Below are 26,712 nucleotides of genomic sequence, written 5' to 3' on the forward strand. Positions count from 1 at the left end.
CTTTGTGTTTTATTTACTCTTACGTTCTCTAAAAAAAACACTGAAAAATGTATCTCCTTTCCTAACTAAATCAGATGGAGTAATGTAAATCTTGTAGAATATAGATTTATTTGAACTCCAGACGAAATAATTGGTGGTATATATATATATATATATATATATATATAAGAATTATATATATATATATACCACCAATATATATATATATATATATATAAATATACTCGATATGAAATCATGTTGATTATTATTTTACTTTCACTATTCTGTTTCGATAAATATATAGAGCAAATTAATAAAGAATTTAAATATTACATTACATATCGAAACAATAAAGAATACTGATAGGTAATTTAAAAACTACCGTACTTTTTTTCAGACTCAAGTTGATCAGGCATGCAACACTAAGAATTGTCAAATCGATTAAGTTAAATTTAACAAACAGGAATATAACTTAGTTATTTATTAAATACCGCTTAATTATTGAAAAATACAGTTCATACAGCGGTTTTTATCCTATTTTGTTTCAAAATCAATAAAATTTCATTCATCAACAGAGCTCAATGCCATATTTTATCTGTGGCAACAACTACGCAAAAATGATATTTTGTTGGGTCTTTGATTTTCCTTCCCGCTTCCCGCCGGCTGTTGACGGTTTGGTTTTGGCACGTGCAATTTTTTCATTACAATAAATAAACCAGCGCTACTCACCTTTTAGCTGGTTTGTCACTGATGCTGACTGTTGGAGAATATTATTTTGGTAAGTGAATTCTTATTTAGTAAACAACATCTATATTGCGATTTCTCTGCACGTGTTTTATATTGTACACTGAACAACAAAACATCCATTTGCATTTGCAAGACAATGTAGTTACGATATGGTCCCTGTCTAATAATCGGTATTTATTATAAGATTTTGATTTGTGTACAACTGGCGCTCGCGAACGTTTGATCTGTATATTCATTTGATAGGCGTCAATTGTTATTGTTTATCTACAGATCGCTAGCAGATTGTTAAAATGCCGCCGTCCCCTGTACGATACAGAGTGCCTTGGAAAGTTAATAAGCGCTCCTCTGAACCTGATAGATGGCTAGACGAAATGGGTTTTTTTCGAAAACATACTGCTAGGGATTCCAGCTGTCTATTCAGAACTGTCTCTGAAAACATTTATAACACTCAGCGTTATTTCCACAAAGTGCGCATCGATTGTGTTCAGTTCATGTCTGCTAAAAGACATCTCTTTGAAGGGGTAGGTTTTTGCACTATTTATTTTGATTCGTTTTTAATTTTTCTTTTTATGTTTAGTTGTCACAATTATATTGTTATTTTATTTCATAGTCCTTGAATTGTTCATTTGAAAATTATCTCAAAGAGATGTCGAATCCATCTGAATGGGGTGGTCTTATTGAAATATCTGCTATGAGCCACCTGTATCGGTAAGAATGTTGTTTTGACATCAATTTATTGATATCAAAGTATCAAAAGCCTAATTTTTCTTTGAATTAATTTTTCCAGACGTGATTTTGTTATTTTTGAAGCCAACAAAGGCCCTCAAACAAAAATTTGCAATGGTTATGGAAATACAATTTACTTATTTTATTCTCCTGATACAAAGCATTTTGATTCTGTGTATACCAAAGAATTTATTAACACATCATCATTTTGTCAATGTAAGTGACAGTTTTTACATTTTAAATTTTGAAATAACCTTTCTATTCTTTAATTTATTTAAATTCATCATAAGTTAACATTTTGTTTTAATTTCCTTTAAAATATCTTTGTTTTTTATCATTTATAGCACTGGTTTATGAGATTCTTTACGACGGTGTTTACAAAATAAAAGACCTTCCTTACGCTGTTGATAAAATGCTTCATGACAAAATTCCATCTAATCATATTGAGTACTTTATGTCTGAAAATGTAGAACGTAGAAAGAAACAAAAGGATAGAGCAAAAATTTTCATAGAAACGATTAGTGATGACGATAAGGATAAAAATAATAATGCTGTGGCTTTGAAATGCAAACATCATACCGAGGATCTCGAAAGGGGCAGCCTTTTGAAGGAATCGCTGAGCATTTTTGTGTTCAACCGTAGTTTAATTCAGCTTGAAAATGTTTGTATAAATTGTTTGAACGTGAATAGCGCTAAAGACTTGCTCGATAATGGTATTACACCCTTCCCATATAAAGTAGCAAAGGCTTTAGATCCTGATATTTATCGTAATATTGAATTTGATGTATGGAGTGAACTAAGAAGAGGTAATTTCTGATTTTTCGAAATAAAACGTTTATTTGTGTATGAATAACAAGGCGAAATAGCTAACATAACTGATTTTTATACGTATTTGTACTACAGTAGAACCTCGGTAACTTAAAAACCTCTCTTCAAGAAATAATATCCCCTTCGCATCAGAACCCAAAACCTCTACAACATAGACCCTTGATAACTTAAAACTTAACTATAACTAAAAGTATTTTGTGTTTCCCTTGGACTTTAACTTATCGAGGTTCTAGTGTCTAAACATTTTACAGAGTTTCGTTATGGAGCTAGATATTCCGATGGTACCACTTTACAAGTAGGTGTAAAATGTCTTTGCAAGCTGCAATCTGATCAGTCGGTACCATACCACTGTCATATCCAAGAGATGAGCCCGGAAGGTGGGCCTTGTCTCGTATTCATTGAAGAGTTGGGAGAGAAACGTGTCGTGGGCTATGACCAATTGGAACCATTGCCAATCGAGGAGATACGTCCCTGGGCCCCGCCTTACCGTTTCTCACGTACTAGCTCCCAGTTCTTGTCTCTCAGCCAAATGTTGCAACAATTAGGTGCGGTTTTGTTTAATTCGTTTAATTTTTTTTTAAATTGGAATGGCTAAAAGTACAGACTGTTGTATGTAATAGGTAATATAACTAGAAAACAAGGGATTAAAGGAAGGAATAAGAAAGGAGATGATATGAAGAGTATGGAGAAAAATTCAATGAAGAATAATGAAAAACTTGAACCTCAACCCCCATATATAAACCACGCCGTTGACTATTCAGCGTATCATCACATGGATTTCTTTAATTTTGAACCTATGCCTGTTAGTTTGTTTTAATATATTTTAGTTGCATTTTCTAAGCACGGCACTTGACTGCTGGCATCAGTCCTTAATAAAACCACCTTTAATTCAAAACTTACCCCCTTTACTATAATACTTTAAGCATAAAAAACAATTAACACTTTTTTTGTTTAAATAAATTTGAGATTTTTTTTTATTTTACAAAGGTTTAAAACTAATGGAATTTTTTATATTAAGTCAAGTGTTATGTTTAGAAAAAAAGTAGAAAGCCATATCGTAGCTAGATTGTAATATGTAAATAGGAAAAATAAATAATTTCACAATTATTCAATAAAATTAAAAGGAAACGAGAAATTACTCCTACACATTTTTAGCTGATAATTTCATTTTTTTATGGATTTATTTTGGATATCCTGGTGTCTAAATAGATCATACAAATTTGTTTATTTTTAATAAGTCTTGTTCTTCATGTTGATTTCTCGTTTCTATTAAATTCTACTATTATTCTAAGTTTGTTAGCTTCATCGCAAATATATTGCTGTCTCATTACTTTCAATGAAAATAAATGAGAAAACAAACATATTCTTGTAATGTGTATGACAATGGAATTAGTTATTTTGTAGTAGATAAGCTTTTAGAAAGTAGTTAGTTTTTTACTTTACAGCTTTTTTGACATATTCTAGGAACATCAATATAAATGATATATGAAATTACATAAAGAATTATGTTAATCATTTCTAAATAATTGTTTTATTACCCTCTCGTAATGTAGTCCAATTTAGACTGCCTATTTTGTTTTTTTTTAATAGCTGAAATAGCTGCTTAATTGTTAGTATGTTTTTAAGTTAGTTGATGTGTTTAAGTCTACATTAGTGTAATTTTATGTAATATCAGGTTGAAGTGGAAGCACTGCCCCTGATGGTGGACTGTCGGCCGGCGGCGGGCGCTCCGCCCCACGAGATGCAGCCCCACAACGGAGCTCCCCATGATAACCACCAAGTATGTGCTCAATTGTTCTTATACTTTTTGTAGTTATATTTTCTTCTTGGAGTTCTAAACATTTTACAGGGCGTGTGGGCGACCGCCCAGGGCGTTGATTTACAGTCCAACAAAACTTTGTTTACACCTAGTCCCAAATGTGCAAAGAAATGGGGCGTCGTAGATATCTCAGGGCGCTAGTAACGCTAAAATCAGTATTGCACACAGGAACCAATTTAAATTGTGAGAATTACATTAAGAAATCAGTAAAGATTTTTTTCATTCAGCTATAGTTTTAAGTGATATTTGATGGATTCTTTGCCCTGATTATGTTGTCAATAGGATAAACACTGTACCAGTAACTATATTTCTATAGTATTTCCACTAGCTTCCGCCTGCGACGCCGTTTGCGTGGTATTAAAAAAACAAAAGAAAGTAGCCTATGTGTTCTTCCAGACTAACCTCTACATCTATCCCAAATTTCATCCAGATCCATTCAGCCGTTTAGGCTACAAACTCTAACAAACATCCATCCATCTATCCATCCATCAAAACTGGCAAAATTATAATATTAGTATTTCTTATATAATTGTTCATGTTCAGGGTGCAGGCAGCGGCGCCGGCGACATGGCGGGGCCGGGCGGCGCGTCGCCCGCCGCGCGCGCCTCCACGCCCGCGCCCGCCCAGCCGCCCCCGCATGCCGCGCTGCCCGCATACGCAGGTTAGTTACCATTTAAGGACAAAATGACTTCATATTTCACTTAGGGCGTTTTCTGAGTGCTCTTGGTATTGTGGGGGCGAGCTGGCCCATTTGTGTAACAGACATCTAAATCTGTCCAATCTTACTAATATTATAAAGGCAATAGTTTAGATGGATGGATGGATGTTTGTTAGAGTTTGTAGCATAAACGGCCGTACGGATCTGGATGAAAATTGGTATAGACATTAAGCACAGTCTGGAAGAACACTTAGGCACTTTTTTTTTTAAATTCACGCGGATTTAGTCCCGCGCGATAGCTAGTGTTTTATAACAATCTTAAGTTTTTTAGTCTGTATATCTGAAGGTGGAGAGTATACCCATGGGTGTCAATATCCGCAGGTGGTATGAACCAGTGCGGGGCAGTGCCGTGCGGCATGGGCGGGCCGCCGCTGCCGCCGATGCCGGGCATGCCGTTCGTGGGCGGCGTGGGGGCCGTAGGGGGCGTCGGGGGCGTGGGCGTGGGCGGCGTAGGGGGCGTGGGCGGGTACTGCGCGCCCTACTGCAAGCAGGTGATGTGGTACTCGCCGCAGGGCCACGTGCCGCCGCCGCCGCCGCCCGGAGTCAACATCAACGCGGGCCGCAGCCTCCAGCACAACGGATCTGATCTGCCAATGAACGGTACCGAATATGGTAACAATGTTCTTACCACCTTACTGTCTCCTGAGACGATGTCACAGCTTAATTTAGAATGAGATAAAAGGAAGCGACAAAAAGAGATGGCACAAAAATGACTAGTATAAGTAATAAAATAGCAGTCCTTTTTTTGTTTTTACATCTTTGACGAGTAATGCATTTCTGTTACACTCAGTCCTATAAAGTCCTCCCAACGGTATAATAAGTTCTCTTAGCAATCATTAACGATTCTGAGTATAAATTGAGTATGTGTTATTTGTTTCAGATATGGTAACGCTGCGTTACTATTACAACTTGGGCGTGGAGTGCATGTGGGCGGCGTACGGCTGCCCGCCGCAGCTGCCGCAGCCCCCGCAGCCCCCGCAGCCCCCGCGACAGTACTCGGCACGGGATATAACACAGGTGATCATACTAATATTATAAATGTGAAAGTTTATATGGATGGAGGGATGTTTGTTAGAGTTTGTAGCCTAAACGATTGAACGGATCTAGAGGATAATGGATGAAAACATAGGCTACTCACTTTCTTTTTTTTAAATTTCACGCCGACGGAGTCGCGGGCGAAAGCTAGTACTAGATATAAAACATATGCTTAATAACAACTACTAAATGTTGAATGAATTAAAATAAAAACATAGTAAATCTATTCTTCCAGACTATGTTCTACATCTGAGATATAAATCAAGATCGGATCACCCGTTTTAACTTCTAGTACCGATCAATCTAAACTTTCGCATTTACAATACTAGTAAGGTCTTTATCATTACTATTATAAATGCAAAAGTTTGGATGGATGTTTGTTAGAGTTTGTAGTCTAAATTGCTGAACAGACCTCATTAAATTTGGCATTTGGCATAAACTGGCATAATCTGAAAGAAACATAAAGGCTATTCACTATTGTTTTAATTAAAGCACTTTAAAAGCTAGTTTCTCATAGTTATATAATTGTTGCAGGAGATGCAGCAGGTGTCGCTGCAGGAGCGCGCGGCCGAGGGCAACCACAAATATAAGAGCCCGCCCAACGACAAGCAGCCGCTCAACAACCAGGGCAAGGGCAACGGACAAAGACCTCTATTAGGACCTAGGTTATATTTTAATATCCTATGTGTTCTTCCAGATGTTATATATCTATGTTTAGTTCTAGCTAAATTCGTTAATCTAAGCTTTCGCATTTGACTATAAAAGCAAATGCGTTTCTTTATTTTTTAATTATTTATTAAATGTATATTTGATGTAATTATTTTAAAAGTAAAAATATTGATTTAAAGCATATTTGCTTTTATACTCTACATGTATACTAGCGGTTGCTCGCAGCTTCATCCATGTAAAATAAAAAAATACTAAAAAATTTAGACTATGTTACTGATAATGTAGCTTTTTAATGGTGAAGGAATTTTTTAAATCGTCTCAGGGCCCACAAATCTTTTCTCCTTATAGTGGTATAGACGATATGTTCTATACTATGCTAATGTTAAGTATTTTGGTGTCATAAATGATAATTTAATCCAGGTTCAAGCGCGGTGGTAACCACCAGGACGGTGGCAACCAGAACAACCATAACCAGAACAAGGGCCATAACAATATGCCCAATAAGGGATCCAATAATCGGTAAATATACAAACTTATATACAAATTTTACCAACAATTCCAAAATAAATAAAAGAAAAAACAAAATTCGATAAATAATTTATTGTTTTTGTAACCTTACATTAACGTTCATATTACATCTCTAATGTTACTAATATTATAAATGCGAAAGTTTGGAAAGTCTGGAAGAATATAGACAACTTACTATTTTATACGATGCGGTCGCAGGCGAAACTTACTGTTATAAAGGAAAAAGATTTGTATTTTGTCTAATTAACTCGTAAATTATTGCCCCGATTTCAAAGATTGTTTCACCATTAGAAGACATCATCACCAAATAACATAGGATATTTTCAATTCTTATTTTTCTTTTATTTCCATGTGGACAATAATGTATGTTAATAATATTCTTAATGTGGCTTTGGTCATCTCTTCTTTTTATACTTGCGAATTATTTGAATAACAATTTAATCGTTTATTTTTTAGTGTGTAAATGTTTTCAGATTTTATTCTCTGAATTGTTTAAACCTATTTTCTTTATTTACTGTAAAGGCAAATTAGATTGGACATCTATAGATTAACGGCTGAATAATGAAACGAAACAACAATTATTACCCGTTTTCAATCTGACAGACGTGAACATTTTAACACTTGACATTCGGGGAACGTTTTTTACATATTTACTAATTTGTAAATAACATAGAAGTTTTCGATTCACTACGACATATCCGGTGAACGAAATATCCCAGCGATTTACTAAAACACACGCTGCAATGCTGAATACTTGTAATTCATCGCAAGTATTGCTCCGCACGCCAAGTGTTATATGAAATTTGTAGCTTAAGCTTTAATTAAGGACCCTGTTACATATAATTATTTCAGTATTCGTGTATAAAGTTACTATTTCAGTCGTAACTCTCACAACGAGCGCGGCGGCGCGCCGCAGCTGTACGGCGGCGGCGGCGGGGCGGAGGGCGAGTGCGTGCTGGAGCCGCCGCTGCTCACCGTGCCCTACTGCCAGTACCCGCCGCCGCTCTACCCGCTGCCCTACTACCCCATGGAGGACCCAGGTACTGCATACCGCCCTTATTTAGCACCCTGGACTGCAAAAGTAACCCTATTTTTCTACTAGTCTTTAGTGTTCAAGATTAACTTTATAATATCTTTATAAGGACAGGAAACAAAAGTGTTGGGGGGGGGGATGACAATATTCTATTTCTGTGCGTCCCCTCCTAGGTAATATCCTCTATTAGGTAATATATCTGCAAATTACAAAGGCCCATTGCTTCGATAATTTGTAACGATTTGTAATATTACTATTTTATAATTAATCGATTGTTTGTTAAGGATGTTTTTAGAAACGAAGCGTTTATGTTTTACAGCGATGATGGGCATGATGGGCGGCATGGGATACGTGGGATATGACGAGGGGTTGGAGTACGGACCCCCCGTGCAGCACTACTACGCCGCGCCGCACTACCCGCCGCCCCCCGCGCTGGCCGCCGCTCCCGCCGCGCCTCCTGCGCCTCTGCCGCACCACCTCGCCCCGCACCCACCACACGCCCCCCACCAGCACCCCCCGCCGCCCCACCACCAACACCACGCCGAACACAAGTAGACTGACATCCCCGCGACAATTGAACGATATGCAAACGACTACGGTAATGTTGAAACGGTATATGAACGACTACGGCAATGTTGAAACGGTATCCAAAAGACCACGGCAATGTTGGAACGGTATATGAACGACTACGGCAATGTTGAAACGGTATCCAAAAGACCACGGCAATGTTGAAACGGTATACGGACGATTAAGGCAATGTTGGAACGATGTTTAATAGACGGTATGTTTAAACAATATCTAAAAGACCCATAGTGTTGTTAAAACAGTATCTAAATGGCTACGGAAATTTTAAACTAACCCTAACTTACGCATAAACGGATATGTTTAATAGAAATCTCTTTGAATCTCACTACACTATGTTGTAGAAAATTGCCGCTCTTGATATTGTCACACGTTATTACCTAGTGCACTATTTATTTAAATGTATAGTATCGATATATTTATAGTTTTCATCTATTTTCTATACTTTGGACTATATTTCTGTTTAATTACTATTTGTACTGCAGTTTCCCTTCTGCCCACCTCCCTGACATCGCAGCGTAAAGAAATACTTTGGTAGTTAAAACAACCATTCGTTTTTAATTTTTATATTGGCAGCTACATCAATAGTTAAAACGTGCTTCTCTTTACCTGTCTACCTATTATCTTCATTTGCTGTGTAATATAAGTGAAAACAGTGAAAGCCTACGTTATAACATTGCTAGGAATGTCTGACAACGATGCTCAACGAATACGGTATACGATTACTAGGTGTAGATATATAATCTATAGACGGAAAAAAGTCAAAAAAGACCTCCATAGGTCTATTTTTTACAATAAATGACATTTCAAAAAATTAGACGGTATTCATTGTATGGATCTTTTCTATAGATTATATATCTACGCTATAAGGATGTTTTTATGCTATGTGCAAATTATTTACAGAGTCAATTAAATTTTATGCTCAAATTTTTGTAACAAATCTTTGATTTTTTATTTTTTGAGGTTACGTTTTTTCTGTATACAACGGTGTAGTCTCTGTCTACACCAAAACGGTAGACTTGTTGCACATAGCATAAATTAAACGTTTTTTTTTATGTAGAATCGGGAAATAATTAATAATGCAATTGATTTGCACTTCAACCTTTACTGAGCTGTTTTTTTTTCATTATTTTGCGATCCGCGACTGATTTTTTTGCATTTTTTTGGTTAAAATATTAGAGTATAGAATTAACAAGTAAGATTTCCATTATTCCTAAATGTTTACAAATGTAGAAATATTGATGTCAAAAAATGTCTAAAAATGACAAAAGTAAGTTGTAAACGTTTTTTTTGCAATTCACTTTTGTCATAAAAAATAAAAAAAAATGATTGTTGTTGTAAAATTATTGTGTAATGGCAACATATATGCCATTTTAAAGATATTAAATGTGCGTAGTTAAAGGGTCGAAAGTGATTTTAATGGACCAAGGAAAAGGTACAGTCCTTCAATAATTATGTAGTTTTCCCCTAAAAAGCGCATTTTATTTGCTTTAACTTCAGATGCATAAAAATTGCAAATTTCATGTAAATTCTCTGTAATAAACCACTTTGCTCAAAATTTTATTCCACATATCGAAATTTAAGGAAATATTAAAAAAATATCTATACATTTTTTAGATAAATAGAGACGTTTTCGTTAAAAACTCCATCTATAACACTTGTGTTGACAAACATTGAAATAAAATAGATATGTCTAAATGTCCAGATTACACTATTCCAGTCCAGCGATCGAAATCAGTGTTGGATTGTATTCCAGGAAATATGAACACGCTTCACTTTACATCTGGAAATGTTAACACACTGAACATTATAACTGAAAATGTGAACACACTTTATATTACATCTGGAAATGTGAACGCACCCTAACAATTACAACTAAAAATGCAAATACATAGTAAACAATGCAAATAAAAATGTTAACACATTGATGTAATGGAATTGGAAATTTAAACACTCGTTAGACATTACAACAGGAAATGTAAACACACATTTATACACACACACACACACACACACATTCTAATGTGTCCTTTTATAGTTGTAATCCAGCGATGATTAGGATCGCTGGACTGGAATAATGTAAACCGGGCTGTACACAAGTGTGAGAGTAATGGAGTTCGGGTAAAAGCACCATTTTTCAAATATTTGTCATACATCTTCAATCCCCGTGTTGGTGCTGGTTTGTTTTGGGGTCGACAGGGTCTTTGAGGTATTTTAGTAGATCGCGCGATGATGTCGCGTAGACTAAGGGCGAGCTTATCATTCCTTAAGGTGCATTTTGTAACGTTTAAGCCAATTTCTTTTTAATTAAGTCTATTTTACGTGGCAAATGTACGCAAGAAATTAACCAATCTGAGACGCACGACGTATTGTGAACAAGCTTTTTTATGACAAAATTGTATGGATGTTTTGGATGGAGACCTAAAAATAAAGTATTGTCATTTTAATATGATAAGCACCTTAAATAACCTTACAGTTACTCAAAGTGTGTAAGTACCACAGTTACTTAAAACTAACTTAAATCTCCTGGTTTTTTATCTCGTGCGTTTGTAATATAAAGTCATCAAAGATGACATTTAAGCTGTCGCGTCTCAATTTTTGTATATAAACTAACATAAATTTAAGTTACTTAAGTCAATTTTCAAGTTGAAATTTCAGTATCCAATAGTTTTAGACGACCGATCTCAAATTTCATGAAAATTATTTGAATCTCCTCAAAAAAAACTAATAAGTAACGTATGGTTTTTCCTATATTTTGATCTCATCTTTTAAAACAGCTTAAGATTAACTTTGGTGCTTGGGTAGTGTTTTAGTTAGTAGCCGCGTCCATCCTAGTCTACCTAGCATTTAATAATATTAGTATAAGGGTCCGTACACACAGGAGCGTAGAATAGAACAGAATATTGCAAATTAAATTGATCTTTATATGATTGACAGGTTTAATTTTAATTTTTACACTTGATAAAACAAGAAAAAAAACCTTATTTCAATGGTATAAAGTTTAGTTTTATTTGGTTAATTTTATTTACATCTGGTCTGCACTACGCTTGTGTGTAAGGACCCTAAAGTGTATTGAGGGACTGGAAAGGGCCGAACATGAACGAATGACCTTGAGAATGTTCTAGTTGTCCCCACTGTTGACACATGTATCAATACATGTTTCTGCAGTGGGACTTATATGCAGTAGTTTTTGTCTATCGATGTTGTGAATGTTAGTATATACGTACAAACTTACAAATAAACTCGATATAAAGTTAAACTTAGGAATAAGAATATAAGCAAATATTAGTACAAATTTTGCTTATACTCAACTTATTCCTATGTTTAAATTTATTCAGAGTTTATTTGTAAGGCTGTAAATGTTCGAAATCTAATACATTTATTATATTTAGAAATGTAATTGAATTATATTCAATATTGATGTTCCCCCTTTACAATTACATACTTTCCAGTTTTCTTCATCGCACAACAAAATTCCCTTGAAATATTTTTGGAATGTCTTTATATATTCGGCTGTGATCGGTGCACAATGAGTCGCTGTACACGAACCGCTTCAGCGTTTAGCGTGTGCAGATTGCGGTCCGTGTACAGCGGCCTAAATACGGCGGTAGACGTCTTAGTTTTATTTACCAAGTCCAGTATAAATGTATTTGTACATCCCGTTAATTTTTGAGATATTTTCAAATTCTTGACTATTCAGATATAAATGACTTGTGTATTTAAATCCGCCCAAGTTTTTTTGTAACAGTACTTTAGGGGGCGTCCATAAATTACCTGAGGTGTTTAAGGGGGAAGGGAGTCGAGTCTAATCTCATCTAATCTTACGTTGGAGGGAGGAGGGTCTCGGCAAATATCACGCAATATTTTTCTGATTGAAACAAAAAAAATATTCAATTTTGCTCCATTTAATCCAGATTGTACATTTTGAAAAATTTCACGTGAGATTAGGGGTTGGGGGAGGTTGAATAAAATCTCACGATATCTCACCAGGGGGAAGGGAGGTGCAGAAAATTAAAAAAAAAACACCTCTCGTAATTTATCGACGCCCCCTTATCCTTAATATAATTAAGTATATATCTATATGTGTAGACGCAAAAGTTTAATTGTTTGTACAGTGAGTTGTTATAAAATAATTTAAAAAAAATACAAAAAAATATATGTCTGTGTAGTTGTGTGTGTAGTTCGGTGTTTCAGTATTAGTTTTAAATTTCTAGGAGTTAGGAGTTTATGTTAGTCGTTAAATGTTTACTTAACATAGTGTTACTTTTTTTTTAAGAATACAAATTCTGTTTATATTGTTTCCGTGTTGGCCGCGAGTCGGGCCGTTGTTTCGTTTCCATGGAATAGATTAATATTTTTGTGCCAAACGAATAAGGTTTTCTGAAGAAATACTTGTTCGGTAAGATAGTTTTGACGCCACATCAATTTCTACTACACTTTGTGTTGTGAATAAATATAAGTTTTTACGTGTAAGGCCCTTTATACACAAGGGCAACATATCTTCGAAATTAAAGTCTCGCGACGCGAGTACGTCGTAGCGCGTGCAACTATAGTCATCAGGTATAGTAATTTACAAAATCTCAATTGTATTTGCTGTACATTTTGAAAATTATCCCATTTTGCCACGATCAGGTTACTAAGAACTGGTCATAACCATAACAACAAAATGTCAGCGATGTGTGACTCTAACTTCTATAACAGAGTATTTTAAGTCGCTGAGCGACTAAAATCGCGAGGTTTCTAAGATGTAGACTCGTGTACGAAGGGCCTTACATTATGGTTGTAATAGGTTTTAAGGCGCCGAGCGCGCTTTGACACATTGATTGTATTTTTTTGTCTAAATTACAGTAATTAAAAGTCAACTGATTTCATTATTTGTTTTATTTCAAACCACTACCTATCAAATCGTACAAGAACGCGTAAATAGGCTCTGTCAAGTCAGGCCAGCTACAATCAAGTTTTACTGGACAGTAAGAAATATCATTTCATTCAAGTATTCGACAGTTTTTTTTTTTTCAAATAATGATTTTCGATGGGATCCTAAGGGAACCCTCCGCTTAAGTCTGAAGCTGCAAATGTATCTGCAAGGCAATCAGTGCCAAATCATACAAAAAAACCTCTCATTCTCTTTCGAGTAACAGTCAAATAGTTACAGCAGAAAATGGTTATGTAGTGTTTAGGGAAAGCGATACGTGAAGCGAAATATTACCCTAATTAATAAACTTGTTTGAAAAAGCTATGTGGAAGTGAATGAAGATAATTTTTATCGAAAATATTATTGCTGATATTATTTTTTAACAGCCTTTTAAAAGCTATCATCTCATTTTTCAAATATTATAAACGGGAAAATTTAGATGGATGGATGCTTGTTACCTTTTGTAACCTAAACTGCTGAACGAATCTATGACATTTGGCATAGATGTAAATGATACATAGGCTACTTGCTTTTGTTTTTTTTCTAATTCCACACGGACAGAGTCGCGGGCGATAGCTAAACTACAATATTTTTTAAATTTAATTGCTGTATAATGCTTCAATACAATAATTTAATTCAAATATAACTAACACTATCTTGATTCAGCAAATAAAGTATTATGAAAAAGTAACTTCTCAATGACTCGTCATTTTGAATCTGAAAACTTATGATGATTGAGTACTTTAATGATAAGAAGAATTACTTTTATAAATAGTCAATATTATATTGCACTAGCTGTTCCCGTGCGGCTTCATCTACATGCAATTATAAAAACTTTATTTTATTGTTTACATTTGTCAAATTCAAATGTCTCAATTGCAAATGTCAAAAGAACCGTTACCATAATTAACTTGCTTCGTTAAAGTAGCTTGTAGTTTATGGTCTCTTTCCCAAATGAGGGTTTTTCCAATTTATTTACCTCTTAAGTTTGATAGCGTGAAAATATACTGCTTAAAACGTATCGTAAGTGTAGGGATTTTTATTAAAAAAAGAGTTATCCAAAAATATGCAGTGATTGCTGATATTCTACGCCACGAACTAGTGTGTGTTTACGCTTCGTTATATTAGTATAGATATATATTATCTATGGTCAATATGTTAGGAAACTGATTATGGACCTTTCGGGTATTATACTAAAGACATTTTTTCTTCTCTTCAATATATTATTGCAAAGTCACTATTGCACAATATATCGTAAGAGATCGTAAATCTATATTAATATTATAAAGAGGAAAGATTTGTATTTTTGTATAAAACTATTAGGCTAACATGAAAAATTCTTTCACCAATAGAAAGCTGCGTTATCAATGGGTTATGTTTTTAACTGGTTTTTTTTTAATTCCACGGGGAAGAAGTCACAAGCAACATTTAGTTAATTATGTAAATAGCTGAGTAACCATGGATTTTTATTATCACGGTGAATAAGCTTGGTTAGGAATAAAATTTCTTAAATGTTGTCCAATAACTTATCAAAACATTGTTTGATAAGTATCGGAATCTTTTTAATGATAACATAATATATAAATATAATAATATAAAAACAATAACGATATACTGATTTACAGACTCGCCTCGTCGCTGACCCCAGTAAGTACATATATTTCGATTTTACATATATAATTTATAAAACAAAAATATTGAATTACTAGATTTCGCCCGCGACTCCGTTAACGTGGAATTAAAAAAACAAAAAACCGTCTATCCATCTAAACTTTCGCATTTATAATAATTGTAAGATTTCATATTTTTAGAGAAACATATTTAAAGAAATGTAGTCTTTTGTTTTGGTCTCGAAAGTAATATAAATTAAAAAATGGTTATCTACTCTGTAAAGAATGGGGAGAAGAATACACAACCGGTACATTCTGAAAACAATTTTAATTCATTAAAATTAATTACAATTCTTATATTTTATGTCAATGTGGATGTACTATCACTGAATCTGGCGGTCTTCCCTCTAAAAGCTACGGTCGCTTGAACATTCTGTTCGCATTGACTATGTAGACGATAACCAATAGAACGCAATAAAGCGTGTCTACGACAAAAGTCGGTCACTGACTACTAACGGTATATGGATATTTTTTTATTATTATCCCATGGTTTGCACAACTCACTGCTACCTAGATTTATAAGAAAGAGCGGTGTTTGGTAAGATACAAGGCAACTTTAAAACACTGCGTATTTCCGCGACTGTACAAGTCACATTACACCCCCCACTACTTCCGCAACTAATAACCTAAATACTATTCAATATCAATCAACAGTATTTGCTTATCATTATTAAAGGCGTGTGTTTTAGAAGTGCTTTTAGTATAAAATATAGTGGAAAGTGATAAAAATAATGGCCTGCTTGGATAAAACCACGGTACCTTTGTCTTTAATTATTTTAAAATAACTAAACCTTTATAATTCGGATAGAAATATAATTAAAATTTGCTAGATTATTAGTAAGGTTAACCACGTTGATTAGAACAAACTTTTTTCTTAGTAAAAGGATCCTAAGCTGTCCACTAAGATTCAATAATGTTTTTCTCGGGTACAGAGTTAATGTTAAAGTATAAATTACAACTAAAGCAATCTATAACGATGAGATTACGCAATTATCACATTTAATATAAGAATTGTTATTTTTAATTCAAAGGATGTCGTTATTAGTTTCTTATCTCTCCCACTAGATGGCAGTATCAGTGCAGAAAATAACGGAGCCGCTGCTGATCGGCGAAGGTCCGCATTGGGACGAGGATACACAAGCTCTCTACTTCGTCGGCACAAATGAACAGACTATACACAAATGGGTGCTAGAAACCGGCGTTCATACAAAAACCATGTTACGTGTGTATAATTTTTTACTATGGAATAACTGCAGGCGTTAGGCTCGGAAATTAATACAAATCTTAGTTTAAAGTTTGTAAAGCAAAGGGGTTTTTACTTGAATGAAAGCTTTCCTCATTGCACTTTGTTTTCTGTTTTTTCTTGATCTTTCTATATATAACCTTTTTTCTTAATTAATGCTCTTAAATATTTTATCAAATCTTTTTCCACTTATTTTTATAATTGCATTATTTTAGATGGCCGCGTGGGTTTTATAATCCCAGTAGAGGGCGTCGCGAATCAATTCGTAGTCGGCGTTGAACATAAATTCTTGATAATATACTGGGACGGTGAAGAAGGCAGTGATGTTGATATTATTAAAGAATTAGGTGAAATAGATCAGGACGCACCAAATACTTTCCTTAATGATGGCAAAGCTGATCCGAGAGGCAGACTGTTTGCAGGTATACCATTTATTAAACGTTTAAATAATCAATTGGTTACTTCGTCAATGATTATGCAATAATATCTATCCATTCTCCAGGTACAATGTGTGATATGGGCCCCGGCGTAGAATTTATACCCGAAAAGGGTGCGTTCTACCGCTTAGATGACAGAGGGATCACTCAATTGTGTGACAAGATCACAATCTCTAACGGTCTCGCCTGGGACCTTCAGGAGAAGGCTTTCTATTACATAAATACTGTAGAAAATAAGATCAGGCGATACGATTATGATGTAGAAACCGGAGAGATTTGTAAGTTATTCTTTTGTAACTAGATGGCGTAACAATACTACATTTATTATCTGTGGATTACACCAAGGTGGCAGCTGAAATCGCGCCAAATCTGTAAACTCTGCTTTCTTATTATTTAATTTTACATAAAACGAACGAATTCTCGTACTTTTGCCTTGTTTCGAAGATTTTTAATAGAACTATTTTTTTCAGCTAATCAAAGGCACATATTTGACTGTAAGAAGAACAAAATGACCGGTGGTCCTGATGGAATGACAATAGACACGGAAGGTTATTTATGGGTCGCTTTATTCAATGGGTCAGCCGTCATTAAAGTTGATCCGAAAATTGGCACCGTCGTGAACAAAGTGGCCATCCCAGCTGAGCAGGTCACTTCTGTTACCTTCGGAGGACCTAACTTAGACATCCTGTTTGTTACCACGGCTAGTTTTAATCTAGTTACAGAACAGAAACCGCCTTGTGGCGCCACATTTATGGTGACAGGTTTAGGCGCCAAAGGACATCCTAATGTCAAATTTAAATTGCGCTAAAAGTGTAATTAGCTTTTTATATTGATTTTAAGCGAGCTTAAATGATTGTTTAAGTTATAGATTGCTTGACGTATGTAATATATTTTAAAACTTTTGTTTGTTTCTTATTTAACAATCCACATTCATTTAAACAATCTTAGGTTAATTTTAAAACAAATAAAAACATTTAATGCACACCACAGACTTTTTATCTGCTGATATCGCTTGATTGATAATGCTTCGATTCGTTACTAAATAAATTCGGCAAGTAAAAATCATAAGTATAATCTAAATGGTCGGTCAGGCCTGATTAAGCGCTTTTTGTCGCATTACGAAGCGATGGTGACTACATAACAATTTTAAAGATAACAAAAATCACTCAGTCACTGTTGTAAGTAAATACAGACTATCGCCGTCTGTAAAAATCAGGTTTAGTTAGCCAATTATATAAAAACTAAATAAGCAAGTCATTATATCACTGTTGTTTTGGTGATAATAAAAATGCGTGTTGTAATGTAACATCAGATTACATACAGTATATACAAAGTTATAACGCGCGTAGATTTAATATTATGTCAGATGTGCTAAAGTGAAGTAGGAGTTTAGGGAAATATATGTAAAAAAACGCATCGATATAAGGTAAGTTTTTATTTTCTATATACTTGTGTAATTTCACTAAAACTCGTCTCAGAAACCAAAATCAACGTTTGAATGTCAAACCAGTGTAGTGTCCTTGTGTTAAAAGATTTAGTTAATTTAATCGCTTCACCACTAGATGTCAGTATCAGTACAAAAGGTGACCGAGCCCGTGGTGATCGGCGAGGGCCCGCACTGGGATGACCAGAGCCAGGCGCTTTACTTCGTCAGCATTGACGAGAAGACCATACACAAATATGTGCCAGAAACAGGGGTTCATACTAAAACTAAGTTATGTATGTTTATATTTTTTTTAATTTTTGTATAACTGCAAATCCTGTGAGCCATTGGATATATCAATTGTTTTTACTTTCCCCAGTAGATCGCACTAAAATTAATGTTTATAGGAATTATTTCATGCCTTTAATTTTAACTTCAGTTTGTCTATTTAAAGTAGTAAAAAGTGTATATCGATGCGTTTTAACTTATTGACGTTATTTTATTTCTCTCGAATGTTTTTCAGCTGGTCGTGTGAGTTTTATAATATCTGTAGAAGGTGAGTCGAATCATTTCGTTGTTGGCGTGGAGCGTAAGCTCTTGATAATCAAGTGGGACGGCGAGGAAGGCAGCGAGATCGAGATTGTTAAGGAGTTGGTTGAAGTAGATTCAGAGTCACCTACAAATAGGTTTAATGATGCCAAAGTTGATCCAAAAGGAAGATTATTTGCAGGTCAGTACGTATAATATATGGTGTTCGTTTTTTTTTGTAATTTGCATTAAAAAAGAACGTTCATATTTTGTTGACTGATAAATGACCCTATGACCTAACTACAATAATAACTACTAAACTAAACTAATGAAAATCGTATGTTTAATGCTAGCCTAGCCCGGTGTAATACCACGACCACACAGAAAACAGGCGTGAATTGGAAGCAATTCCGCGTTTCGTCTGATGAGTGTGGCGCCGGAGGACCAATTTTAGTCCCTTTTCCTTTCCACCCTTTTCTTAAGAGGAAAGGATGGGAGGGAAAAGTGGATTTGACGGTGGTGGAGATGCATAGGAAGGGGAAATGTCTTCTTTATGTGCGTCTCCTCCTCCGTCAATAAGGGTAGGCAACGCATCTGCAATTGCGGATGTTTATGGGTAGCGGTCGCTTTCCATTTCGGTGGATTCAGGTGGGCGCTTGCTCGTTTGCCACCTCGTTTTATATAAAAAAAAACAGAGCAATATGACTTTTTGATTGTTTTTTTTTTATAAAATAAAACATTTTGTTCTATAATATATTTGCATTGATTACTTTGGTACTTAAAATTAAGATTAATTTTGTTTATAATCCATTGTTTTAGGTACATTAGGTGAAATGGGACCTACGGGTGAATTTGAAAAAGGGAAAGGCTCGTTGTATCGCTTAGACGATAGGGGATGTGTCAAATTGTGTGAAAAGATCGATGTCTCAAACGGGCTGGCCTGGGACCTTACGGAGAAAGCTTTCTACTACGTCGATTCCTTAGAGTACAAGATTAGAAGATACGATTATGATGTAGAAACTGGAGACATTTGTGAGTTCATATTTATTTTATTCAACGAGCTGTGCCCGCAAACTTTGTTAACGCAAAGGACCACTGTTACGATTGAAAGCGCGGAATTAAAAAAAGGTAGCCTGTAATATGCCTATCTATGTCCGCTACCCTCCAGAGAAAATCCTGTCGAAATCGGCCCAGCCGTTTCGTAGATTATTCGGAACAAACTCGGCTTACGGAAAGACAATTTTTTAAATGTGATGTTCCTTCAGCAACCCAAATACACCATCTTCCTGAAATCTGGAATTTTGCTTTAAATATTACAAGCACATTCTCATTTTATTAGATTATTATAGATTTGCTTTTAGAGTTGGCGTTGGATCTATTCGACAGTTGTTTAATAAATGTAAATAAACTATTTTTTTTTATTTCGCAGCTAATAAAAGGTACATATTCGATTTTAAGGAGAATAAACTAATCGGTGGTCCGGATGGATTAACCATAGACACGGAAGGCAATCTATGGATTGCCATATTCTATGGCTCTTGTGTTCTCAAAGTGGACCCGAGGAGTGGTACAGTATTAGACAGAGTACCAATACCAGCCAAGCAGATCACTTCTGTCACTTTCGGAGGACGCAACTTGGATACTTTGTTCGTGACAACGGCTAGCTTGCCAATAGATGGGGAACAGAAGCCGCCTTGTGGCGCCACTTTCATGGTCACAGGATTAGGTGTTAAGGGACACCCTAATGTTAAATTTAAACTGCCCTCTAATTAGCAAAGTCAATAATTAAAAACAATTTTGTAACAGATACTGTTTTTTATTAAAATTGCCATGTCGCAAAGAATTAGTAACAAAAAGGTAAACTGCAACAAAATAAACTAAAACCTTTTTAATAAAAAAACAAAACCGACTTCCAAACAAAATACACTAAAAACAAAATATTCTCAAAAAAAAAAAACAGTACACTAAAAAGTAACGAAATAATTCCTTCAAAATATAAAACCTCCCTTATTGTAACTGTTATGTCTATATTGTACATTTATTATTACTTTGATGTCGGTGTCAGCCAAGGTATGCAGTGATATTTATACGTAAGGGTTTCTACATCTGTACCAAAACAATTGACAATTGAAAGTATAGAAACAATTAAGTAATGAATCTAACTGACAGTAATGAGCAGACGAGATATAGTCCTTAGCTGTCGGTCTTGTTGCTTTTGCGCTCTGAAAATGTGTTTAAAATAAAACAAAACATAGTATTGTGTAAATTGTATTTACCTCATGATGAATACATGTCACATCTCGGTCATATATCGGATATTACAAAGGTTAGAGTTGCGAGGCTCGGCGCGGCGCGGCGCGGGGGGAGGGGGGAGGGGGCAATACACGCCGGCCGAGGCTAGAACTTACACGGAAAGCTGGAATGTTAGCGCACCGCCTCCTATGTACAATACGGGAATTCACTAATCATCTATTTTACATTTAACTTCCTTAACGTGAAGGTAACATTAGTCTTTGGTAGCGCGAGCCGCGTGCGGGACGTGGCGGTGCCGCGGGGCGGGGCGGGGGTGTGGGGTTGGCTGGGGGGTGGGGGGTGCGACATCGAGTCCCGCGCACTGGACGCGCCTTGGCACTTGTGGAGGTCAGTGTGTCGCGAGCGACGTGTCGGGAAACACGTACGCGAAGGTAAAAAAAAGTCATCCGTCAAAAAACAATACCGAACTGTAGGGTTTGCTGCATTGGCTGTTTTCAAACTTAAAACAATCAGTCAGCATAATAATTAATCTAATAAATAGCCCCGCAGTATTTTAAGTGTTAGTCCTTCGAGCCGGAAAGCCTACCTTGATTTGTAATTAGGAATGTTTATATAATAAAAATTTAGATGTATAACTGTATATTACATGTTCATCCTAACAAAGCAGGGGCTGCACAGAATCGCGGCCCCGGGCCACTTTGAACCTAATTTTTCTAGTAAACATATTGAAGTTACAAGTTACCATCATTATTGTAAATTCACGATCTTACAAACCCAAATAAACAGTCAAGTATACAAAAACACGTAAAAAAAATACCTTCGAGCCCGTACATACCCCGACGTAAAATACAAAACCAAGATACTGTTACAACAGCACCAAATTGTGAACAATTTGGTCTATATTTGACTAGATTGTCGTTGAAAATGTTTCTTTTTGTGATCTACATTAAATAACCCGAGGCCGCGCCCTTAATTATATAATACTGTTACAAAATCTGTGTTCAGAGCCCCTGTACATCACGACACGTTACACCTTCACGCTATTTAAAAAAGGTACAAAATGCGCCATAGATTGGGCACATTTCAGTTTGAAAGCTGTAGAGGTATTACACTGGCGTTAAGTGTTAACTTAATAAATTAGGTTAAACTAGTCAATAAATAGAAGGAAGCGTTCAACAAGATAGGTCTAGTTGGTACTAGAACGTGACCTAGGTACTACTTCGATAGAAACGCTACATACAAACCGTTATTTACAATACATTAGCTAATAAATCCACCAAATTAAAATCGGTTAGCTATACAATTATATATTTTATTTAGTTAACTATTGTGCTCGTCGCGACATCGACACGGCCGCTGCTTACTGACATTGTCAAAATAAACATATTATTAATAATAATATTAAATCATATTATATTAATTAATAATGTTAAATGCATTACTAAACATGATTTGTCCTAACTAAATTGCGTTAATAATAAAAAAATTACACATGACAGAAACTGACAAATACCTATTATTTATTAGTATGTAAAAAAATCCTTTTATATTGATCGCAATCGGCGGGCAGTCGCGACGAGCGTATTGTAAAACGCTTAACAAAAATATACCCCTAGCTAAGTTCCGATTGTATGCAATTACAATGTAATTAATAAAATAGATAGATTACAAAACGTCGTAACACTGTACACGAGACTAGTTTGTGTGCGTCCGTCTGTTTGTTGCGACAACCAGACCGAGATAGATGCACTCCACAGACTGCACGCCGCTCCCTTCACTGCGCGACGTCAAACTGACAGTGACAGCTGTCAACGTCAATCTGACCGCCAATTCAACATATCGATTTCAAAGCGGATTCCCTTCGATTTATAGCGGGGAAACATTCAAACACTCACATATAAATACAATCGGGCACATTGAACTCTAGACAGACAGACAAACGGAGAGGCACACATTTACCTACGTTAAGCTAATATATACAGGCCCGGGGGCTCGGCATGCGGCTCCAGCCCGGTACACTCTAGTCTAGACTGGTCTACACCAGTCTAGATTAGTCTATACAAATCCCGACCAGTCTACACCAGTCAAAATTAGTCTATACCAGTCCAGACTGGTCCATACCAGTCTTGATTGGTTTATACCAGTATAGTTTAGTATATACCAGTCTAGATTAGTCTATACCAGTTTAGACTTATTCATAGCACGTTACTATTAAATGTTACTGTAAGCCCTATATAATTCACTGTCACTCAGTGATTTAATAGTCGCTGAAGGAACCCTTAGGGTACGTTTATTATGAAACTTCAATCTAAGGAACGCCTTTAATGGCCATTAAACAACTCTGAGTGACTGTTAATGTTTTACAAATTAAGTTTGACGATTTCTCGCATTATTTATATGGAAATACTTCTGTGATGTTTGAAATATACTTAATTATTGAGTACATAGTATGTTTATATAAACATAACACAATTTCCAAGATTATTTTCACCTTTAAAATTGTGATATGTTTTAGAAAATATTAGTTATACTAAGAATCATAAAATACCACCGAAATTATAAATTAAAAGAGAAAACGCGCAGAATTAATTTTTCTAAATTTCATATATTTGAAATATAATATTTCCAAGTATCAAATTGCGGTGATATTTTACAACTCGACTATGTAACTAATATTTGGCATCAAGTATCAAGATTGTTCATTTTACAAACGCCGTAGTACAAGTCTAGCTATGATCCGGAAATATTAAATCTTATATATTAATTAACCAGCATATTCAAATGTATACAAATCTAATTAAATACGAAGTTTGTAAAATGAACTTCTAAAAAATTTGTAAAATGAACACACACGATATAACCTCAAAAAACATATTTATATATCGATTTAAATTTAAAAACATATAGAAAAAGTTGATATTTTTTTATTTGAACATAAAAAATAGCACAATATAACATTAACCATACTCAGAATCGCTTAATAATTAATTAGACAGGCTCAATTTTAATATTGCTTTTTAAGGTTATATCAAGTGCGGCCAATACCTATTAGCGTAACAATAAATATCAGATTACAAGTTTAAGTACACAATTCTACTTAGTTTCGGAGCATCATTACCGTTACATAAGCGTACATATCTAAACTGCATTTAAATATACACATTTATTGAAATCTTAACATATGTATCAACAACGCTTTATTAAACAAAACCACCAACATGGCAACACTCAGTCGACAGTGTGGCTATACAGTACCATAGAAACACGTTTCAGGGAACAAAAGTTTTACATTTTGAGATATTTCAGTACATTTTGATACGAAAGTAAACTACATTTTTTAAGTAGAAAATCTGAACGGTCTGAAAATTTTCAAACTGACCAGTTACAGTCCGACTGTTAACAATTCAATAGGAGCCAACACAAATATTTCTGGCAACACTGTAGTTTACGAACCGTTGTAGTTGTAGATCTCTTTTATCACGCACTAACGAATGTCGCTAGTGTCTGCGGCGCGGTTAGTGTCTGCGGCGCGGCTAGTGTCTGCGGCGCTGGTGTCGCTGGTGTCGCTAGTGTCGCTAGCGCGGCTAGTCGATGGCGTGGTGTCAGGAGGCAGGGGCGTGCGGGTGCGGGCGCGCGGTGCGCTCCGTGCCCGCCGCCAGCAGCGCCGCGAACTCCACCTCCAGCACCTGACGAGCCTGAAAACGCATTACACAACATGTTATAAAAATATATACTGTTTAAAAATAAAAGCGGGAATAACGAGTTTTATCGACGCCTATGGAAATCCGCAATACCAGAGGCTCTGCTAATGCGTTACCAGCCTTTAAAAAGATGACATTTTCGCTTTTTGAAGAGCTCTAAGTTGTAGCGGTTTGGAAATACCGCCGAGAAAAGAAAATTTCTACCGGTTAGGTAGGAAATTTCGCGTAAAATACAGTTGAAGGTTGCCAGGGATCGAGATAAATTTATTAAATCACTGTCAATTTGTATTCTAATTACTTAGCCAATAGCATTTCTTTTGAGTCTATTTAGCATCCAGGGAAATTCGTGTTTAATATTAGTGTACCTGTGTGTTTTGTGTGGGTATCTGCAGCGCCAGCGCCATGCTGTTAGCATCGAAGCTGTCGTCGAGCGCGATGAGAGCTCCGTGCACGCCGCTCTCAGACAGATTGCTCGCGAACTCCTGACAAAAGACTCAATAATACAACAATTATCAAACAATAGGGAGTCCCAACCTTTTTGTACTCTAGAGAACATTCTAATATATCATTCGAGTGGCGGGCACCACCTATTTTTACTTAACGAACTTTGATAACTTCTCATTTTTCCATTATTTATTTATTACATTCATAATTTCAAGTAGCCGAGGAGCTAGCCATTAGGTAAGTTGCAACAAGTACTGTCAGCAAAGAACCACGCATACATACGAACGTATTTAATAAACCTAGCTTTCTAGGCACACCAAAAAAATTAAAACTTAATATAAATAAGTTATACTTCGTCAAAAATTTGGTCGCACGCGGGCACTAGGTTGGTAACCTCTGGTGTACCAGCCAGGGGGTCGTACCTTGAGGTTGATAGTGAGCAGCCAGCGCTGCAAACGTTCATTGGTCCACACCATGACGTCACGCACGCAGTGCTCCGCCGACCGCCGCCGCTCCTCCAGCGCGCGCACAGAGTACCCCACGCGCTTTAGACACGCCACGCCGAAGTGCAGCGATGTCCTGTCACAGAGACACTTCACGTCACACGAGACACTGGACACTATACACGCGGCGCATACGGCGCGGCACCTCACCTGTGGAAGCTGTCGACCATCTTGAGCTGAGTGCGCAGGTCGCGCTTGGTGAGGTGCTCCAGCATGCGCGCGTCTACCAGGCACTCCATGAACGTGGTGCGGTACTGCGGCAAACCTGCACATAGACATGTTAATAAATAACTTAACATAATAGCGGTACATTTAAATACTTTATAAAAAAAAAAAAACAAAAAAATAGGCTACAAAGTCATTTCGAGAGCAGAACATTGAAGTAGTGCTGAATACTTCATCTAAAGGCGTTTCGAATTGACCAAGTTGGTCCTCGGAGCAGGATAGTTCCACAAGTACGTAGTAAGTGCGTACCTAGCGAGGGCAGCCAGACGTTGCCAATCCATTCGTGGTTCATGTCCCCGAAGGCGAGCGCTGCGCAGGCGGTGCCGCGCGGCGCAGACGGCGACGTCAGCGACACCATCTCCTGGATGGCCAGCCGCAGCTTCAGCCGGTGCAGGGGGTTGCTGATACCTACCATATTATACAACAATAATAAGCAAAAGGAAATATTTAATTTTCCTATTCCGGTTAAGGCGAACCATCTGCAACTGTGTAAATTTTGTTTTTAGAAAAAAATGCCTTGGCGCTCCATGAGACATAGGAGCTATGTGCCCTGGTTTGTCGCGCTCAGGCTTAGTGTTCACTTATCATAAGCTACTTTATGGACTAAAAACCCCATCTATGAACTATTTGAACCCCATGGGACTAACATGTAGTTTTCGTTGTGTGTGTGTGTGTGTGTGTGTGTGTGTGTGTGTGTGTGTGT

The 26,712-nt window shown here is 36.2% G+C and overlaps 4 protein-coding genes across 8 annotated transcripts in view; 3 read left to right on the forward strand and 1 right to left on the reverse strand.

Moving 5' to 3' along the window:
• Window positions 1-568: 568 nt before the first annotated feature.
• Window positions 569-10,566, forward strand: LOC106104003 (protein ovarian tumor locus-like). 4 transcript variants are annotated; one of them, XM_013283936.1, is made up of 16 exons: window positions 569-760; window positions 1,000-1,250; window positions 1,340-1,437; window positions 1,517-1,671; window positions 1,800-2,261; window positions 2,535-2,828; window positions 2,904-3,085; window positions 3,959-4,063; window positions 4,646-4,763; window positions 5,142-5,432; window positions 5,701-5,837; window positions 6,390-6,520; window positions 6,945-7,043; window positions 7,920-8,092; window positions 8,405-8,673; window positions 8,705-10,566. In XM_013283936.1, the coding sequence occupies exons 2-15, from the start codon at window positions 1,020-1,022 to the stop codon at window positions 8,638-8,640; spliced, it is 2,712 nt and encodes a 903-aa protein (XP_013139390.1). In that variant the 5' UTR covers window positions 569-760; window positions 1,000-1,019; the 3' UTR covers window positions 8,641-8,673; window positions 8,705-10,566. The 4 variants fall into 4 exon arrangements, with proteins under 4 accessions (XP_013139390.1, XP_013139389.1, XP_013139391.1 ...); XM_013283935.1 differs by having other exon boundaries at window positions 570-760; window positions 8,405-10,566; XM_013283937.1 differs by having other exon boundaries at window positions 572-760; window positions 7,932-8,092; window positions 8,405-10,566.
• A 4,641-nt stretch (window positions 10,567-15,207) lies between these two features.
• LOC106103974 (regucalcin-like) lies at window positions 15,208-17,834 on the forward strand. Of its 2 annotated transcripts, none has more exons than XM_013283895.1 (5): window positions 15,208-15,229; window positions 16,318-16,474; window positions 16,711-16,917; window positions 16,998-17,210; window positions 17,403-17,834. In XM_013283895.1, exons 2-5 carry the CDS (start codon window positions 16,318-16,320, stop codon window positions 17,738-17,740), a joined length of 915 nt encoding a protein of 304 aa, XP_013139349.1. In that variant the 5' UTR covers window positions 15,208-15,229; the 3' UTR covers window positions 17,741-17,834. The 2 variants fall into 2 exon arrangements, with proteins under 2 accessions (XP_013139349.1, XP_013139348.1); XM_013283894.1 differs by lacking the exon at window positions 15,208-15,229 and adding an exon at window positions 15,897-16,007.
• Window positions 17,835-18,109: 275 nt separating this feature from the next.
• LOC106103978 (regucalcin-like) lies at window positions 18,110-20,690 on the forward strand. Its single transcript, XM_013283903.1, has 5 exons — window positions 18,110-18,358; window positions 18,495-18,651; window positions 18,879-19,085; window positions 19,703-19,915; window positions 20,313-20,690. Exons 2-5 carry the CDS (start codon window positions 18,495-18,497, stop codon window positions 20,654-20,656), a joined length of 921 nt encoding a protein of 306 aa, XP_013139357.1. The 5' UTR covers window positions 18,110-18,358; the 3' UTR covers window positions 20,657-20,690.
• A 445-nt stretch (window positions 20,691-21,135) lies between these two features.
• LOC106103947 (liprin-alpha) overlaps window positions 21,136-26,712 on the reverse strand; it is an 81,390-nt gene continuing 75,813 nt past the window's right edge. The window contains exons 20-25 of the mRNA XM_013283865.1: window positions 26,526-26,550; window positions 26,259-26,417; window positions 25,935-26,049; window positions 25,704-25,860; window positions 25,203-25,319; window positions 21,136-24,831 (exon numbers count right to left, since the gene is read on the reverse strand). Coding sequence (XP_013139319.1) covers window positions 24,739-24,831; window positions 25,203-25,319; window positions 25,704-25,860; window positions 25,935-26,049; window positions 26,259-26,417; window positions 26,526-26,550 — 666 coding nt within the window. The 3' untranslated portion in view covers window positions 21,136-24,738. The remainder of the gene's footprint in view (window positions 24,832-25,202; window positions 25,320-25,703; window positions 25,861-25,934; window positions 26,050-26,258; window positions 26,418-26,525; window positions 26,551-26,712) is intronic.

The sequence above is a fragment of the Papilio polytes genome, unplaced genomic scaffold, assembly GCF_000836215.1.
Source record: "Papilio polytes unplaced genomic scaffold, Ppol_1.0 DF823692.1, whole genome shotgun sequence".
In the NCBI taxonomy this organism is placed as follows: Eukaryota; Metazoa; Arthropoda; class Insecta; order Lepidoptera; family Papilionidae; genus Papilio; species Papilio polytes.